General features: G+C 46.8%; 1 protein-coding gene across 3 annotated transcripts in view; it reads right to left on the bottom strand.

Annotated features, from left to right (window-relative positions):
* RHBDL3 (rhomboid like 3) overlaps window positions 1-17,826 on the bottom strand; it is a 61,195-nt gene that overhangs the window by 24,289 nt on the left and 19,080 nt on the right. For 2 of the 3 annotated variants that reach the window (XM_054645271.2, XM_077188415.1), the window contains one exon: window positions 220-378. In XM_054645271.2, coding sequence (XP_054501246.1) covers window positions 220-378 — 159 coding nt within the window. Of the gene's footprint in view, window positions 1-219; window positions 379-14,702; window positions 14,787-17,826 lie in introns of all 3 variants that reach the window. The other variant, XM_054645270.2, reaches the window with a different exon arrangement.

The raw sequence follows: 17,826 nt of genomic DNA, 5'->3' as shown, positions 1-17,826 counted from the left end.
CTTCATGATATTACTACAGTTCCCACAGTTCCTTCCCATGCAAATTTGTTTCCCTGGAAAAATCAGAAGCAATTTGACTCTTGCTGAAGCAAGTCCATGCAGAATATGATGCAGCAAACACTGGTGTTAATAAAGGGAGGGAAAGAGACACTGTGCCTCAACAGCCCATGTTTTAAGCAGAGCCAAGGACTGACAGGCCCTACCAGCCAGAGCACTCACCAGGTTGACGAAGTCCTGGTAGCAGATCCTCCCCTCAGAGTTGCTGTCTGCCAGGGCTAGCAGGACCTCCAGTTTGTGGGGGTCCAGCTCCGAGCCGTGCCTCTGGAGGAGGGAGCGGAACTTCTCCGTGCTGATGTAGCCAGTGTTGTCAGGATCAAACTGGGAGAGGAGAGGAGAGTGCCACAATTAACAACCCCACGTTACACACAGCTCTGTCCTCCTGTGCATTATCACCCACTGCAAACCCACAGGGACCCAGGGGCTGCTCTAGGCTTTGGTGACACTGCCCTGCAATCACAAAAGAAGGACTGGAAAGCACCCTGCTGCAGAGAGGGGTGAGTCCAGGCATCACCATCCACCCAAGCTTCAGCTACATCAGCTCCCTTCACCTTCCTGCCCTCTGCATCATCATTTCTCTTGTCTATTTTTTATATCTCTTTCTATGTGGAACATCAAGCAAACCAGAGATGCAGTTTGTGAGATAAAATGCACTGAAAACAGTTTTACTCCACTATTTCCTAACACAATTGCACAACAGGAAGATGCCACCCCTCCTCAAGCCCCTTCCATGCTCAGTGTTTCTGACAGTCACCTTTCCAGATCATCTCTACAGATGCCTTCACTATGGTAAGTGCTTTCACTGCTGAAGAGCTATTTTAAGACAGTTGGGAAAGAAAATCTTTGGACAGGAAGCAAAGCAGATGAACACCATGTCAAACGAAAAGTGACAAAGCAGCCACACACCATTTTGAGAATGTAAGCCAGAGTCATTAGAAGGAAAGTCCCAGGTGAGAGCTGGAGTGAATCCCACTCTGACCAAAAACATCACTGTTTTCCCTGAGCCTAAGTGGGTAATCTAGACATGCCACTGATGAAAAGAGACACCTTTACAAGGCTGTCCAAACTAATGACTGCTCCAGTGGCCTCTAGGGCACTCTGTGAGGGGCTGCCAGCTCACAGGGCACAGCCTCAGCCCTGACAACGGCAGTGCTGGCACCACGCCGAGCACCTTTCTGATGTGCTTGGAAAACGAGTGGCTGCAAGCTGCCAGACCAGTCTGCACTAGCCCTGGTGCAGTCTGATCTCTACCAGTTTTCTGTTGCTGGGAGATTTTGCCTTTGATTTCCCAAACTTGGCTGTGAGGACCCTGGTGCTCGCTGGCCTCCTTTTGTAGATAATGATATCAAGCTTGTTGGCTGGATTGAATGGCTGTCAGGGGGCAGGGTGGTCAGGAGGGAGTCTTTTCATGGAAACATTTGGGACATAATAGGCCTTGGCAGAGCCAAAAAGGTCCTATCAATCCTCACTCTTTCCTAATGGAGAACAAAAGTTGAACAGGCGCTGGGCCTTCGATCAGACACAGTGGAGGGAAGTGCCTTGGCAAGGGAGGGGTAGGAAGGAGGATGTGGCAGAGGATGCAGCCTGCCAGCAGCAGGGCTGGCACGGCTCTGCAGTGAGCAGAACAGCTATAAAACAGAGCAGCCTCAGGCATGGGCTGCTTGTTTAGAAGCTGTAGTGCCCATGTGTGAGGATCTGGCTCCATCTCCTTCTGGCCTGAGCACCTTTGTCCCACTGCTCTGCTCTCCCCAGCTGCTTGGCTGAGGAGGAGCTGTCTAACCTGAGGAGGGGAGGTCACAGCTCCTTGCTGGAGTAGGACTATCTCCCTTTGGTCAAAGCAGCAGCCCCTCTGTGAAGAAGCTGCTGGGGATTACACAAAACAAAATAAACCAAGTGACCTGTGGACAGTCAGAGCTGGGCACTCTCTCCTGCTCTCTGCCAAAGGTTGTCCTGCCCTTGTGAGGTGGCCTGGATGTACCTCCCTGACAGATGGCACCCAAAGCCAAAGGTGGATTTCATCAGCTGTTTACTGTTAAACAAAGGCTTAATATAAATCCCTGGAGAAGTTTAGCTCCTCTACTCTGGCCCACTCTGATGCTTTGAGTTAACAGATCAAACTCTAAAACCAACCCCAAAAGTCAGGGCTTCTGCACTCAGGCTCAGCTCTGATGAGTTTTGGCTCTTGCTGTGACTCTCAGGCCAGCCTGTTTGTGGTGCACAATCCCAGACACACATACCCAGGAAATAAAGTATTATTAGCACAATACCTGGGGTGACCTTTCTCAAGGGGAATTTGTAGGAGCTGTGAGATGAGTCATTCAGTGAATGGATCTAAGACCTGCAGCCCCATAGATGCTGCTCTGTTCATCCCTGTTTCTCAAAAATATTTGACTTAACCAACATCTTACTTAACTGCACCACTTTAACTGTATCTTGATATTTAAAATGTCAGAACCTAGCTTGTCTAGGATAAAACCATTTGCTCCTTGAAGGCTTAAGTACCTCTCTACATCGAGGGCCAGGGTCAGCACCCAAGGTGTGGGACTCTCCCCATGCTGTGTGGTCACTGACTTTGCAGGAAGACCAAAGGCTGCAGCCCCAGGGAATGTGGCTACTCCTTCAAAGGGCAGATGAGATACAGAGCTGCAGCACACAGGCCTCCAGAGAACAAAAGAGCTGCTGAGATCACAAACCACTTTTCCCAGATTTTGTTCTGCTTTCAAGCCTTCCAAAAAGAAGCATTTTGTAACCAAGAACAGAAATTACACAACGGCTTCAGAGCTTCAACCCAGCCCACAAGGACACACTAATGACTTCAGGCTCACAGTGCTGGAGCTGATACATCCTGTCACTCAGGATGTTGTTGTTACTGGCTGCTGCCTTCCAAAGGCACAGCTGAAGCTGTAGCTGTCTGCTGGCTACAAGTGAATCTGCTTCTTTCTCACACCAATAGGCACCAGCTCACTGAAGTCTTGCTGCTTGCTCCACAAAAGTCAAAGCAGTGGCAGAAGGTAGCTGGTGTTTTCTGTAGTGTAATTTGGCTATTGAGTCTCTTCTCCTCTTCCATGTTATTATATATAATTATTTTTGGCACCATGTTAATGATAATAATTAGAAATAAGTGTGAAGTAAAACAGTGGATCTGAGCAATGTGAGAGTAAGAGATGAACAATGATCAACTGACATCTGAACTCAAATACCTCAGAGCAGGGCCAGAGCACAGGCTCCGCAGTCTGGAGCAGAATGTTTTACTGTCAGCCCCAGATGCAAAGAAGTCCTCTTATTTATGTTTAAACAAATTTTTAATTGTACAACATTTTGCTATAAAAAGCATGTAAAAATTTCATCTGTCACCACTCAAAATCCACACCAATACTTCAAACTGCTTCAAACCCTGTTTCTGATATCACAGCTATCCACAAAAATCAAGGGGTTGAGCAGGTCCTGCATATTCTGTGTCCCTACACAAGGCAAATCATAGAATCACAGTATGTGCTGAGTTAGAATGGACCCATTAGGATCATCGAGTCCTCCATGCTCCATCCAGCTCCTGGCCCTATGCAGGACAGCCCAAGAATCCCATCATGTGCCCAGGAGTGTTGTCCAAACGTTTCTTGAACTCAGACAGGCTTGGTGCTGTGACCACAGCCCTGGGAGCCTGTTCCAGTGCACAACCACCCTTAGATATTCAACCTAGACCTATCCCTGACTCAGCTCTAGCTGTCTCCTTGACTCCTGTTGCTGGTCATAAGAGCAAAGAGATCAGAACCTGCCCCACATGTGGATGTTGAAGACCACAGTGAGGTCTCTCCCCAGTCTCCTCCAGGCCAAACAAACCAAGTGACCTCAGCCACTCCTCACACGGCTTCCCCTCAAGACCCTGCATCATCCTCATGGCCCCCTTTGGACACTTTTTAACAGTTTCATGTCTTTTTCATAATATCATGCCCAAAAGTACACACAGCAGTCCAGGTGACGCTGCACCAGTGCAAAAACGTGTGACAGCAGACTCAAAACACTCAGCTCCATCAATTATACAAGAGAAAACTGACCTTTGCTAGGCGCTTCATGCATTTATCCATGGCGATCTCCTCCGGGGCCAATTGTCCCACAAGCCCAGCCGAGCATCAGGGTCTCACCCGGGGACAGGCAGTGCCTGCAGGCAGCAGCAGGGCCGTGCTGAGCCTGCTCCAGCCCCACGGGGAGCAAAGCTCCCACAGCACAGGCACCACAGAGCCTTCCCTCAGCACAGCTCCTTCTGCCTGTCCAGGGTCTCGGGCAGGCAAGTGATCAGGGACGAGGAAGCCGTTTGCCCCCCCTCGTGCCCCCAGACAATGGGACACTAACGGCAATTTCATGCAAGGTTTCATCCGCATTTCAATGACAATCACCCTTAACTCCCTTGATCCTCAACCAGGCTCTTAAGCAAAAATGTAAATATGTTAATGACCGTAGCAGCCATCTGACCCAGGATCTTAATTCCCTGGCCCAAAACAATCTGTTTTTCTCCTGTTTCTTCCTTATATTAGAGAAGATACACCACAAACTAAAGGTCCCCCAGCAAAACGACTAGATAAAAGTAAGGTGAGGGGACCTCACAAAATGTGATGAAAATAGAAAATTCAGTTGAGGAAGGAAAATGAAATCTCAAATTGTTCCTCTTCTTTAATTAAAGACACATCAGCCACGGTTGAGTGAGCAAGTAGGGTGGAGGCTGGTGCTGCAGACAGACAATGAGTATCTTGGGAAAGCTCAGACATTTCAGAGTGCAGCCAGCTGCTCCTCTCCCCATGGCTAACAGCCCTCAGGGGCATGGGGGCAGCTGGAGAGTCAACAGCTGAACTGGGCACAACAGCAGGATCCTTGGCTGCCTTTAGGATTGCAGGAACAGAGTTTGCTACCACCCATAGTTTCCTCATTGAAGGGCTTTGTCTCAACATCACCAAAGCCCCACTTGTCTTTCCAGTGGGCAAGGCTCCAAGCAACTTCATCTAATTTGGAAATTAGCCTTGAGTTGGACCAGTTCCTTGAAATCTGAGTCATTCAAAGGTCCGGTGGTATCTTCACTTTTGGGAGAGACTGGCCTGGCAGTGTCAGGCCTCCTGGCACTGACCCCAGCTCTGCTGCAGACTAGGAGATTCTGCAAAGAAATTGCCCTGAGCTTCAGCTTCTCCTCCCTATTATATAGAAATGAAACTCCTGATTCATTTCCCACCAGAAAGGAGCTCTCAATAGTTGGCCTGTTTCTTATTTACATGTAGGTCCTCTTCCACTGGAAAGTGGAAATTGCATGCAACATCTTTTCATCTTCAAGGATTTCAGAAACCACTCTGAGCTTTGCTGGATGGAACTCAGGTGGCAGAGTCTCTGCAGTCTAGGAATACTTAATGATCCCACTCTCTCTTCTAAAGGAGAGAAGTGCATGTGAAAAATCCTGATCCAACAGAGAGGAAGGCCAGTCAGAGGTAAATGTAAATCCATGAAATCCAGCTTCCCACCATTTAAAGTCACCTCATCTGAGTTGCCTGAGCACACATGGTAAACCATTAGTGCTGGCTCCAGTGACGCACGCCCGCCTCCCCTGTAAATAATGAATTTACTCACCACTGCCCAGACAATATAAAGTGATTAAGGGCTGTCCAGCAGTACTTTTAGGGCATGTTAGATTGCTTTGACCTGAGGTGAACCCGAGGGCTGGAAACATCACCAGGCTCTCAAAAGCCAGATTGCTTTTAAGCACAGAGGATAGTCCCTCACCAAGCAGTGTTCCCAGAAACACCTGCTCCTCAGGAAAGATGCAGTGAGAGCACAGAGCTGCCCAGCTCAGCTCTCACCTAGGCCAGGAGGCATCCCAGAGAAGAGGGCCTGTCACCTGGATTTGGGTGTCTGCATGTAGCACACGGCAAAGTGGAGATAGATGGGGCTGGTATAAGATTCTCTTTTCCCTGAACAGCAGAATAGCCTGAAAGACCAGGTTCATGAGGCAGTTGGCCAATCTATAGAGGCATTTCTGTTCTAATTTTTTTCTCCTACTGTCTTAGGCATAAAGACAAGGAAGGGACCTACATTACTACCATCTGTTGTTACCTTCTGCAGAAGCACTTCATCTAAACAGACAGTAGAAGCACAGATTCAACAAGAATGAGAGAATCAAAAGATTCTCTCAGGAGTGTGCCCCTACTCAGTTCTGAGGCAGACTGGAAAGAGGGCTTGGAGCCAGATTTGATTTTTGGTATTGCCAAGATTGCTGGAGTGAGCCCAAAGACTTGTGTGGTGTTGTGATCTCCCCATCTACAGGGCACAGACACCACACCTGTGCTCGTGTGATCCAGCACAGTGAGGGCTGGGCAGAACTCAGAGTGTGGCTGGATGGCAAAGGGCAATTGCCAACAGTGTCCCTGTGAACAGAGATGGCCTCCTGGGGAGGTTTCAGGTGCAGAAAACTATCAGACTTCCCAAAGCCAGTGACAACTGGACACCACACTGAACTTCTTGACTCTACAGAGATCTGCATAACCTGGTCCATAGCCACCATAGGTCAAGCAAATCCTACACTTGGAGACCCCAGTAATTTCTGACCCACAGCTTGCAGGGGAAACTTATCATGCTCAGCCACATACCCAAATTCATGTTTCTGACTCCATGCTCATTTTTAACACAACTCTCTTCCTTATCCATCCTCTGCCTGTGGGTTTCTTGCTGCAAGTCCTTGCTAAGACAGAGAGGACAGAGCTGAGAGGTGCACACAAGACCCACTGAGTGGGTTTTCAGTCCTCAGCTACCTCGACATCCCACCACTCTGAGCGATCCCTCTGCCTCTCTCCAAATCAGCCTCCTGGCAGAATACCTCCAGAAACAAGCCTCTAGTCTCAGCTGGGGAATTACAGACAGTGTTCAAGCCACCCAGAACTAAATTATTCAAAATATACCACTGTGCTGGCTTTGAAACCAGAGCCGCTCCCAGAAAGAAGCCAGGGTAAATAAAAGCTCCATTACCAGCATCACTGACAGGGAAGGAGATGCAGCACTGAAAGTGAGGGAGATAATGACATGATTAATGAGACAGTATGGGTGGCAGGAGATGCCCTCCATTACGCCACAAGGCCTAATGCAAAGAGACATGTTTATAGACTGAGCCTTCTCCAGCTCTGCTTCTTCCTGTTTTATTATTTATGGCAGTGCATTAAGGCTACTGGAAAGAAGCTGAGGCACTCTAAAAAGTCACAGGTGAGGTTTTTTTAGGTGAAAATATTCTTTTTAATCTTGATCCAGCACTGACCATGCTGAACATTCCTACATGGGCAGTTGTCTCAGCTGCAGTTACAGCCTGGGCAGGCTGTGACCCAGACAGGTGAGTCACGTATCCAACAGCACCAGCCCAAGCTCTGGTGCTATCTCTCATTCCTGTGATTGTGGACAAGATGAAGCCAACAAGAGACCACTTAGTGATTGGTGTGACCAAACTCACATGAACAGTTAAAATATTTTCTTAAATCCTGAGGCAAGGGGTTTATAACTTTTGCCGAACTGCTTGTCAGCACTGGCCCCAACATTCTTAATGTACGAAGGCCCAATCTCTTGCTCTCCCTTTTGAATTCCTCCAGTTTTTAGGCCTCCACAATCTCCTGAAGCAATGAGTTCTGCAGTCTAGATAAAATAAACTCCACTTTTCATCCGGATGGTGTAAGGCATTAAATATCAAAAGCTGAAAACAGCAATATCCATAGTATCATAAGACACGTGATATTCTCATTCACCACCACATAATTACTGTTTAGGTGGTTTTAGACATATCTAACTGGAAAATCTCAAAATTCTCTATTAATATTAATTAAATCTCTCAGGGCTTCTACACGATGAGGGGATGTAATATGTAAGTTATTTCATTCAGATCCAAAATGCAACACACTCTGGGTGAGATGCTGCATTGATTTGCATTACATAACTCACCAGAAGACATAAGCATGCACAGTCAATCTCACAACTGAGAGACAGACAGGCTCTAATCACTACTGCTACAAAAAAAGCTAAAAAAAAACCAACCCAAAGCAAACCAGAAATCGACACACAACAGTGAGAAGAACTGTTCAGGGGAGGCTGTATTTCACACCAAGCTCCTGCAGTCAATCCCTGCTTACCCCTGGGTCAATTAATGATACATAAGATTTCTGTAAAATTCACTGCTATAGATAATGTCTCCTGTCACAGCTGCATCTATGCTAGTACAGTCTAGCATATGAGTCTGCGAGTCTTCTCATTCAAAACAGGTTTCTGGTCTGATATTATCTGGAAAAAGTTGCATAGGTGATATCAGTGTGAAAGAGTCAGGGGAGTTGAAATGTTGTTTTTTATGTGGACAAAAGCCCAATGAATTATCTCTATCACATGATGATGATGATGATGATGATGATGCACTTTCTGTTCCAGCAGTAACTCTGGAGAATGTTACACAGCAGCTGCTAAAGTTAGTTTTGAATCAGCAGGTCAAGGTAACTTTCATCCAAAAGGTTTTAAAAAGTCATTACAAATACTGATTTTCTGCAAGTCTGGGAACACTGGAAGAACATCAAGATCTGCTTGCTCCCGTTCTTCCAGTTTTGAATCAGCAGTACAGCCCTTCCAACCATGGCTCCCAAACTCCTGTGCAATCACAGTGACAGGCACACACCCTGCTCCCTAAACTGCCCAGCAAGAATTTAATGGGATACAGCAGGTCCTGATGGTCTAACAGCAACCCACAGCAAAGGAACAAATATTGAGTAACACACACTTGAAGGAGGACTGGTCTTATATCGGTCAGAACAGGCCATAGAAAACAGATTATGCCCAGCTGATATTATCTGGATGAGAACACAAACTGGGCACACATCATAAGCCAAGGTCACTGGTATGACTGATTTCTGCAGGGCATCTGACATCACCAGGCAACCCTGAGTCTGAGGATTTACTGTGACACAAACTCAGGCTGTCATACACTCAACATGCTGAAATCTGGCTATTTGACAGGTCTCAAAAAATAAATCTAAGCCAGAGAGCCACCATCATGTGGCAATGCCACTAATGGGGTCCCATGAGAATTCATCTTCCTCCTACTGAATTCTCATTAGTGACTTTGGAGCAAATTGAGGAAAAGTCTGTTATCATGCTCTCAGATGAGTTAAAGCAGCAACTTACTAAGTGTGAGCAAGGTCTTTTGGTACTTGTAAACAATATATATTGCACTAAAAATAAACAGCAAGCCATCTGGACAGGAGCCACGAATGCCAGCCAGTGCACAGGGTGGGGAACGCCATCTTCAGCAGCAGCCATTCCCAGCAGGGGGAAAAAAAACCTTGCTTGTTATAGAGAGTGCTCTCAAGGTAACACTGCCTGCAAAAAAGGAAGTGTGACCTGCAGGTTTGTAAATGAGGTGACATTACCTCTTTGGCACTTTTTACAGGTACAGTGTGACTGGCTGCACTGACAGGCTCAATTCATTACCTTATGAAAGGGAAGGTTAAACAATGACTTGATCACTGTCCACAGGAACAGATATTTAGCAGTACAGGAGTCTCCATCAAGACAAAGGTATAATCACATCTAGGGGCTAGAAGTCAAACTGGACAGCCTTAGATCAGCTTAAGTTGATTATTTTACTATTAACAAAAGAAATGTCTCACTAACTTCACCAGAAGTTTTACAGTTAAATTGCAAGTTCTCCTAGGAGATGAGGTATGGCTGAGGTGAAGCAGAAGATCACTCAGAAAACCATCTTGCCTACATTAGGAGAGACTAGATGATCCCAACAGTTCTCTTCTGACCTGACAGCAAGTTCTGAGGGTTCAGAAAAGCTCAAGCTAAACAGATTAATTTAAAGCTCCAGCTAACAAGTGCCATAGCCCACATGTAGCCAAAATGACCCACCTGTACTGGAATCCAAACCACACTCCTGGTTACAGCAACAGCCATGGAGCAAAACTTCTGCTAAATGGACTGGGAAAGTTATTGAACTCCTGTTGGTATCACAACTGGCTTTGCTCAGTCATGGGGACTAGAAGCTATCAAAGAAACTCTGCTTTCCAAGTGAAACTGGAGCAGAAGTTTAAGTCAGCCTTGTGAAGAGGAGACAGAGCTATCACATGACTCCTTGAAATGTCTTGTAGGCACTGGCATTACACTGCAACGACATAACCATCTCAAAGGTACTGCAGACAGGCTGGTTCCAAATGCAGCCTGGAGCTGGAACATTAATTATTCTCTAACTTCTACCATTTAAATGCTTGAGAGCAAGAAATCCTGACTTGCATCTTTCCAGGGTGATCACAGGAGTTACAGCTCCAGGAAGGAGCCAGACTGCTGGAAGTTGTGGTGGTTTGAATTGTTTCTTAGGTGATGTATCCAAATCATTCCTGGATGACACCCAGACTGCAGGTTCCCTGCATTGAACTGAAATAGTAATTTCTGCAGTGTTTGCACTTTACCAGTGTCTGCTATGTCAAATGTGCTTTGGTTTAAGGGTAGAAGAGATTTGTCCAAGTGCCAAAGTTGCAAAACCACAAATCAGAAAAATCAAGCTGCATTTTGGATTCCTATATGCTCTTACTGGATACAAGGGACAGTGTTTCCAGGGTTCTCTCCGTCACAAGTTTTCAAACAGAAAGAAAATGAGCCTGACATTTTAAAGCAAATCATGACTAAATAAACTCCACAACAGGAATGCAACTAACTTCACAGGGAGAAGTGCTGTTTGTGCCGGGTTCCCAGTCCAAGCTTTGCTGCCTGCAGGTGACAAGATGCAGGGCTGGCCTGGAGCTGGCCAGGGGTTGATGTGCCCTGCCAGGTTCAATGTCTCTGCAGGGCACAAGCACTACAAACGGGGAATCTCTTTTACACACTCACCAGCCTGACAACAAAGCACAGCAGGGTTTGAAATCCCACTTTGAGACAGTTATCAGGGGAAGGGTCTTTCTCAGAGAATTGACAAGTCCTCCCAGAGCCTGGCCCTGCCAAGCTGGATCAGGGACTCCTTTTAGCCTCATGAGACAGCAGTGGATGGTCCTTTCACAGCCTCCCACACAAGAGAGAGCTCATCCTGTCAAACCTGCAGACACTCACAGAGCCCCTCTCCTTGCTTGTCTCCACCTCATTTCTGTCTCTTTACTGAGTTGATCAGATTTCCCACAGGCACAGGGAGCACACAAGCATTCAGAGCACCTGCTTCCTCCAAGCCTATCCACTCTTCCCAGGCTCTAATATTCCCCTTTTATTTGATCAGACTGACTTGAATGCAGTTTAACCATTCAAAGCTGAAGCCCCCCACGGGCACCCACGGGCCAGCAGACCTCCCACTTTGTTTTCCTGCAACACTGCAGCAGAGATCTGCTCCTTCAATACCATGGGGTGATGTCTGCACACTGCTGGCACTGTGGGAGCTGCAGGGGACCAGGTGCTCAGCAAGCTGGGAAATCTTTGGCAGAGGCTGTGGTCCATATTTCCTGTGTCTGCATCACAAGCACAGGGTCGTGGCTGCATTGAGACCCAGAAACAACAAGGCCTGGCTAATACAATTCATAAGCTCTGTTTCCTGGGGAACACTTAAAACACATATTGGAGAGCAGAGATGGCTTGACAAAACTGATACAGCCTCCAAGTAGATGATTTAAAAGAAGGAAGCAGAGAAGACACAGGCAACAACCATAATTACAGAGCCAGCATAATTAAGAAAATTCATGTTGCGTTCCTCGGGAATGAGGAAATCCAACCAACCTCCCAAGGAGTCACCTGAGAGCTGCAAACAAAGGGGAAACAAGCTAGGAGGGAGAGACAGAAAGACCAGACTGAACAGGAAGGTTAGGAAATTGTAATGCTCTTCCTGTTCATGCATCATGATGCATCTCCAGGAAGTGGAGGGAAAAGAAATCTTCTCACCTGTAGGGTAACTAGAGAGACAAATCCACCCACAACAGTCCCACCAGGCTTCCACTGAGGATTAATTTGCTCATCAGCTGGGGCCAACTTCTAGAAGAGCATCCTCACAGAGCACACTGCAGACTGCTGAGCTTTGGATAGCCACAGAGAAGGGAGTGCAAAGACACAAAAGGAGGACTGTGGAAGGGGCAGGAGGAGAGGGCAGCCCAGCCTGGGTGAGGGGAAGCCCAGATGAATGGGGAAAGGAAAGCAGGGAGGTGAATGAGCAAGAGGTGATAAATGGTAGGGAGGGCATGGAACTTTTACACAGGGCAGAGAGCAAAGACAGAGCTTGAATGGGGAAGACTGAAAGATGCCGCCTGAATGGAAGGGGAAAGAGGGAGGAGAAATGAGGCAAGAAGAGAGCTGAGCAGCACAAAGTGAAATAGTGCAGACAGAACAGCTTCCCACATGGACTTGACAAGGCCTTAGAGAGACAGACAAGCAGCACAGCATGAACTTTAATCCAGGAGCAGAAAAGCTGCCTCGAGCAGACAGTGCTACCATGGTCTGTCCCTGTATAATCCCTCCACCATTGGGCACCTCCTTTGCTCCCAGCCAACAAATTCTCATGAACCCAGAGCAAATCAAACAGCAGCCACCAAAGGTCAGACTGCCCCCATCAAAGGGAGCTGTAGCAAAACTGAGCCAGTGACATGGAAACGGCCGACAGGATAAAGCACCAGGATAATTACAAGCAGCAGCCCAAGAGATGCAAGTGTAACACTGCTCCAAGGGCAGGACAAGATGCAGTTTATATGCAGAATATAATGTTTATCAGCAGTGTTATTGCAGGCCTTGTCTACCACTTACAGGGCAAGGATAAAGTTTTTCCAAACAAAACTTTTCCAAGCAAAGAGATTTCCTGAGATTTCAGTCACGCCAAGACTTTCCTGAGAATTTGCCTTAAATTTGAATACTGATTGTTTGAATAATGATTGTTTAGAAGTTCCTTCAGATTCTAAAATTCCAAAGCACTGGACATTGCCATTTTCAAAATGTTTCCTTAAAAACTGTCATTTACATTCCTATTCAGAGTGCCCAGATGGTTCAGCTCAAATCAAATTAAATATTTTGCTTGAAAAGGAAAAAGCACTGTTTCCCTTGGCCTTTTGGTGAATTTCAAACAAAACTCTCTGTATTATTATTCATCCACCTCCTCCCTTTGCACAGCTGGGGAAAACAAAGCGTTTTAAAAGGGCACATCTTATTACTTGAACCTCACTGGCAGAGCTGAAAACTGGATGCCCTCCTCTCCTCTTTGGGTGGCCAGTGTCTCTGTTTTCCTCCTAGGTCCATCAGTCACCACTGTGTGAATATGTGCCAAAGTTATTTTCCCAATACAAAGCAAAAGACACAGTGACTCAGCTTAAAAGAGATAGTGTAAGTACCTAAATCACAGTATTTCACTTCATATTTGTTAGGAACAATGATTTAAAAGCTAATTCAGTCTGGAGCACGTGTTTTGCTTGCTTATAGATAGACCCCACTAACACATAAGCTAAAATGAGAGGCCATAGAAATGCAGTAGAAGGTAGGACACTCCCTGCAAAAACAAATACAATGGAAAGAACCCAAATTTAAATGTAAGACTTGACCTTACTTTGCCTTTTCAACACATCAGGGAAGTCAAACATACAAACTAGCTTTTAAAGGGTTGCTAGAGGAACCATGAGGGGCCCATCTGTGCCCCAACTTGAGACTCTGTTCTGCCCCTTTCTTTTTTGATGTTCCTTGCACCTAGCAAACATTACAATACCAATGTGGGTAATTTCAGGCAAAAAAATGTGAGTGTCCTGCAGTCAGAGCACAAGCAGCATCTCATCTGAGAAAACACATAAGGATTTCTTTCCCTGCTCCATGTCCTGCCAAAGAAAGAACAAAGGAATTCCTGAGAAATCTGGGCTGGATCATCAATCCCTCAGAGAGATCCAAAAATGTAAGGACAGAGACTTGGGATCTGGCTGTTAGCAATCAGGTCTCTAGGACATAGTACATTTTGAAATGATAATTTGTGCTCTTTACAATTCACAGTGGTATCACTTCATAAGGAGTTCCACTTTTGAACTGGGAAACAGGCAAAGTAATTTACCCAAGTAATTACCAAAGTAATTTGCAGAGACAAAGTAACTCACCCAAGGATGCAAGAGGCTTAAAATGCTACTGTAGCTGAGGAGAGGTGCCTGTGCTCCAGCCTCCTCCATGACACACTCCTGTATTGCCATCTAGTAACTAACTAATAAAAGTTTTTAATTGCCAAATGCTGGAGGGGGGACTTTGAAGGATGGGGTAAGACAGAGTAAAGCTGAAAGCATCTCCACGAAGCACACTAAGCTTGGTGATATCCACAAGCAACAAGGAAAGATGTCCAAGAGCAAGGCTCTCTCCTGGAAGCAGCAGGGAGATGAAGACCTGGATGTGGGTCTGTGCAGGCACACACACAGCAGGGCACAGGGACAGAAAAGCTGCTCTGCCAAAGCTCACAAGCTTGAACACGGCAGCTTCACAGGCCAATTGAGCCCATGAAGAACCATTACTGCAAACAGAAGAGTTTTGGGTTTCCATCTGCCAGCCTGGGAGGAAGGGAGAGAAAATATGATTCATTCTCAGTCCAATGAGAGGAGCGAGAGCTGTGCAGCTGCTGCAGTGCAAGCAAGTCCTACCAGCACTAGCTATTGCTTTGGGTCAAGAGATCATACCATTTCAGCCTGCTTCCTGACTTCTGCTCCATCCCAGCTGCTTTCCTCTTGCTTTAGTGCCTGCCTGCAGGAACAGCTACCTTTCTGGAAAAAATCCAAACACAAGGAGGAGAGGTTACATGTGCCTGAGGGAAGTGACAAACACAGCAGGCCACTGCTTAGTCTAGAAGCATTCGAGCAGGGTCAACACCTACTGACAAAAAATAGATAAATACACACATACACACTACACAGGGGAAGGATTTACTTATATGGGACAGCCAGACACTCAGGCATGCTTGGGGTACCTGGAATCTGCATCTTTGGGAAGCTGGCAGCTCTTACATCTGAATCAGACATGGTCAGGGACTTGCAGTGCCTGAGATCTGACAAGTTATCCTGCCTCCAGGAAGGGCTGCTGTAGCACCCATGCTGCTAGGGACCAAAACAGCCCCCTCTCCCCATCCCACATCCAGCCTGGGAATTCCAGTTCTTTCCTGATTCCCAAATGACAGTGTCCCATATCAGACAGCCAAGGCAGTGCCACTGCCACAGGCTGGTCGATCTTCTTATGCAAATGAAATTAGGGTAATTGGGACAGTGACAATGAGTCCCTGACAATGTTTGCCTTTGTGCACACCAGTGGTAAATATAGACTGAGGTGCTTTCTAAGGATGAGGTGAGGGGAGAGCTGCACCCAGGGACAGCAGCTCAGCTTCTCACAGGGATGATGAGGAAGTAAGCACTGTTTATACACAAGAATGCTCTCAAAAATGTCAACCTGATAGCAAGGAAAGAGGCAGATGCTGCAAATAAAGTCACTGCCTGGAAGTCTCAGAAGTACTCAGGGAAGCATAGCCACTGTGGCAGGTCTGTGGAGCTGTCCCCTGAATTCCAACCCTCATTCCACAGACAGAATGCTTGCAGAGCATTCATCCCACTAAGGATCTCAGCCCACAAGAGTCAGAGCTCCCACCAGAGCCACAACTGGACATGGCACAAACAGCCCAGCTGGAGCGATTGCTGGCAGTCTCCAGGCTGCAGGAGCACAGTGGCTGGTCAGGCTCAGTCACTCCTGCACTGAGAGCTTTGCCCCATGAATCTCATAATACAAGCTCTACCTTTGTTGTAGCCCTCCAGGGCCCATTGCAGCAGCACTGGAAGAAATCTAAACAAAAAGCAATGGCCCCCTGAAATCCTGTCATGCAAACAAGACTCTTCCCACCCATTGCCAAGAGGCCTGAATGGAAAGGGACTGAACAGCCCCCACCCAGCCCTGCCTGGTGGTCTCTTTGTCTCGTGACCTTCCCCACACAAACACAACCCCACAACAATCAGACAGGCAACATAATGTGCCAGCGCCAGCTTTCCCAGCCCTTCAAGGCAAGCTGGGGAAGGGAGGGGGAGCTGGGGAGAGCTGAAAGGAGCTGGGGATGACTAACAGATAGCATGGGCAAGGAAATACCAAGCAGTGCTTCAATTTCTATTTGTACAGTCTCATGAGCCAGGATAAAAATAGTTTTATAATGAAAGAAACAAAAGAAATTTTTCATCTCAAATGGCTTAAAAGGGACATGGGAATACCAACCAGTGAGATTTTCATAGAAAAATAAACAAATAAAACCAACAATGCTTCTAAACACTGTGAACATCTCTTAACAGCCCCTTCAAGAAACCAACAAAATTGAGCCCTTTGGTGCAAATTCTGCTGGTTTTACTTGGCTATCTTTATGATTTAGAGTCTGAGATGAATTAGAGATAAAGGTTTCCCTCTAGACTGGGAGAAGACATTTTTGCAGCTGCTCTAGTTGTAGAAAGCACCAACACACATGGAAACCCTTCCTGGTGTGATGGTTTCAAAGCACAGAAAGTTTCTGCCAGTCTGTCCTGAATATGAAGAAAGAGAGTCATCACCTGTGCTACTGACAGCCAGCAGCAACTGCAGCTGCAGGCCCCAGGCTGCCCTTGCAAGGTAACAGATAGCTTTTGCTTACTGCAGGACACCTTTGGGAAAGAGCAACAAGGGTTTCCAAGGACTTCCCAGGAGCAGACCAGGAGACCAGCCAGGTAAGGGGAAACTCCTAACCTCCTGAAATGCCATGGAATACTTCCATGCTCCCTGTGCAGACACAGGGAAGAATACAGACTCCACAGGAAAGCAAACCTGATAAAACAAAATGAAATATAATCTCTCAGAGCCTGGATTCAGTGAGGTTAGCAGGGCCCTCAGCTAGGCTTCAGGGCACTGGAAATGCATACCAAGTACCTTTACAGGGAAAGGAGGCCACGCTTTTGCCACAAGCTGAGATCTGTGCCCCTTGAAATGCTGGCAGCTGAGGCAGCAGCAGAAAGCAAAGCTATGGGAAAGCACTTGTGTGATTTACAGCCACATTAACCACCTGGGGACCATGACATGGTAAGAAATGACATCTCAACTCCCCCTGCCAGCACTCCCACTACTCTGTTAGCGTTATCACTGCCCTGATTAAAGCTCTGTGATCACACAGTGGTCTGCACCTGACCAGGGATGGTGCAGCTGATGTAAACAGACAGAAAGTCTCCTCGAAGGCCATGTGCAGCAGCTGGGTGCAGGAGGCCTCTCCCAAACCCAGACCAACCATGTCTGACCTGATGTACTGGTCAGAGGTCATGGAGCTGCAACTGACCCTTGCCCACATCCAGATATGAACTGGAGTAACTGGAAGAGCAGCAGCACCAAGCATGCACGCATCTGGCAAACTTCCCCCAGCAAGGATGCTGTCTCCTGCCAATCCACTCCAGCCTTAATCCTGCATGGAAAGATCCCATCAGCTCTATGCCAAGAGGCAATCTCTTCAGGCCAGACATTAACAATTAATGATAGTGAAGATGACAAGGAAGGGACAGATGGAGAACAGAACAGGCTCTGCTCATCACACTGACTTGGAGGAGCTGGGCAGGAGATATAGACAGGATTTTTAGTTTTGGTTAGCCCTCAGTAAAGTACTACACATCAGCATGCTTGGGCCAGCTAGAAAGCAAGCCCATGGCCATCACCCTCTACTCTCAGCATTTCTTTGCTAGAAAATCCCACTGCATAGAAAAATGTTCATTGTAGCAGGTAAGGAAGTACAACAGACTGGTAACTTAGTTGAGATTAATTCCT

This window comes from Agelaius phoeniceus, chromosome 19, assembly GCF_051311805.1.
Source record: "Agelaius phoeniceus isolate bAgePho1 chromosome 19, bAgePho1.hap1, whole genome shotgun sequence".
Taxonomy (NCBI): Eukaryota; Metazoa; Chordata; class Aves; order Passeriformes; family Icteridae; genus Agelaius; species Agelaius phoeniceus.
The sequence above is the reverse complement of the archived record's forward strand: the minus strand, read 5'-3'. Positions and strand labels throughout refer to the sequence as shown.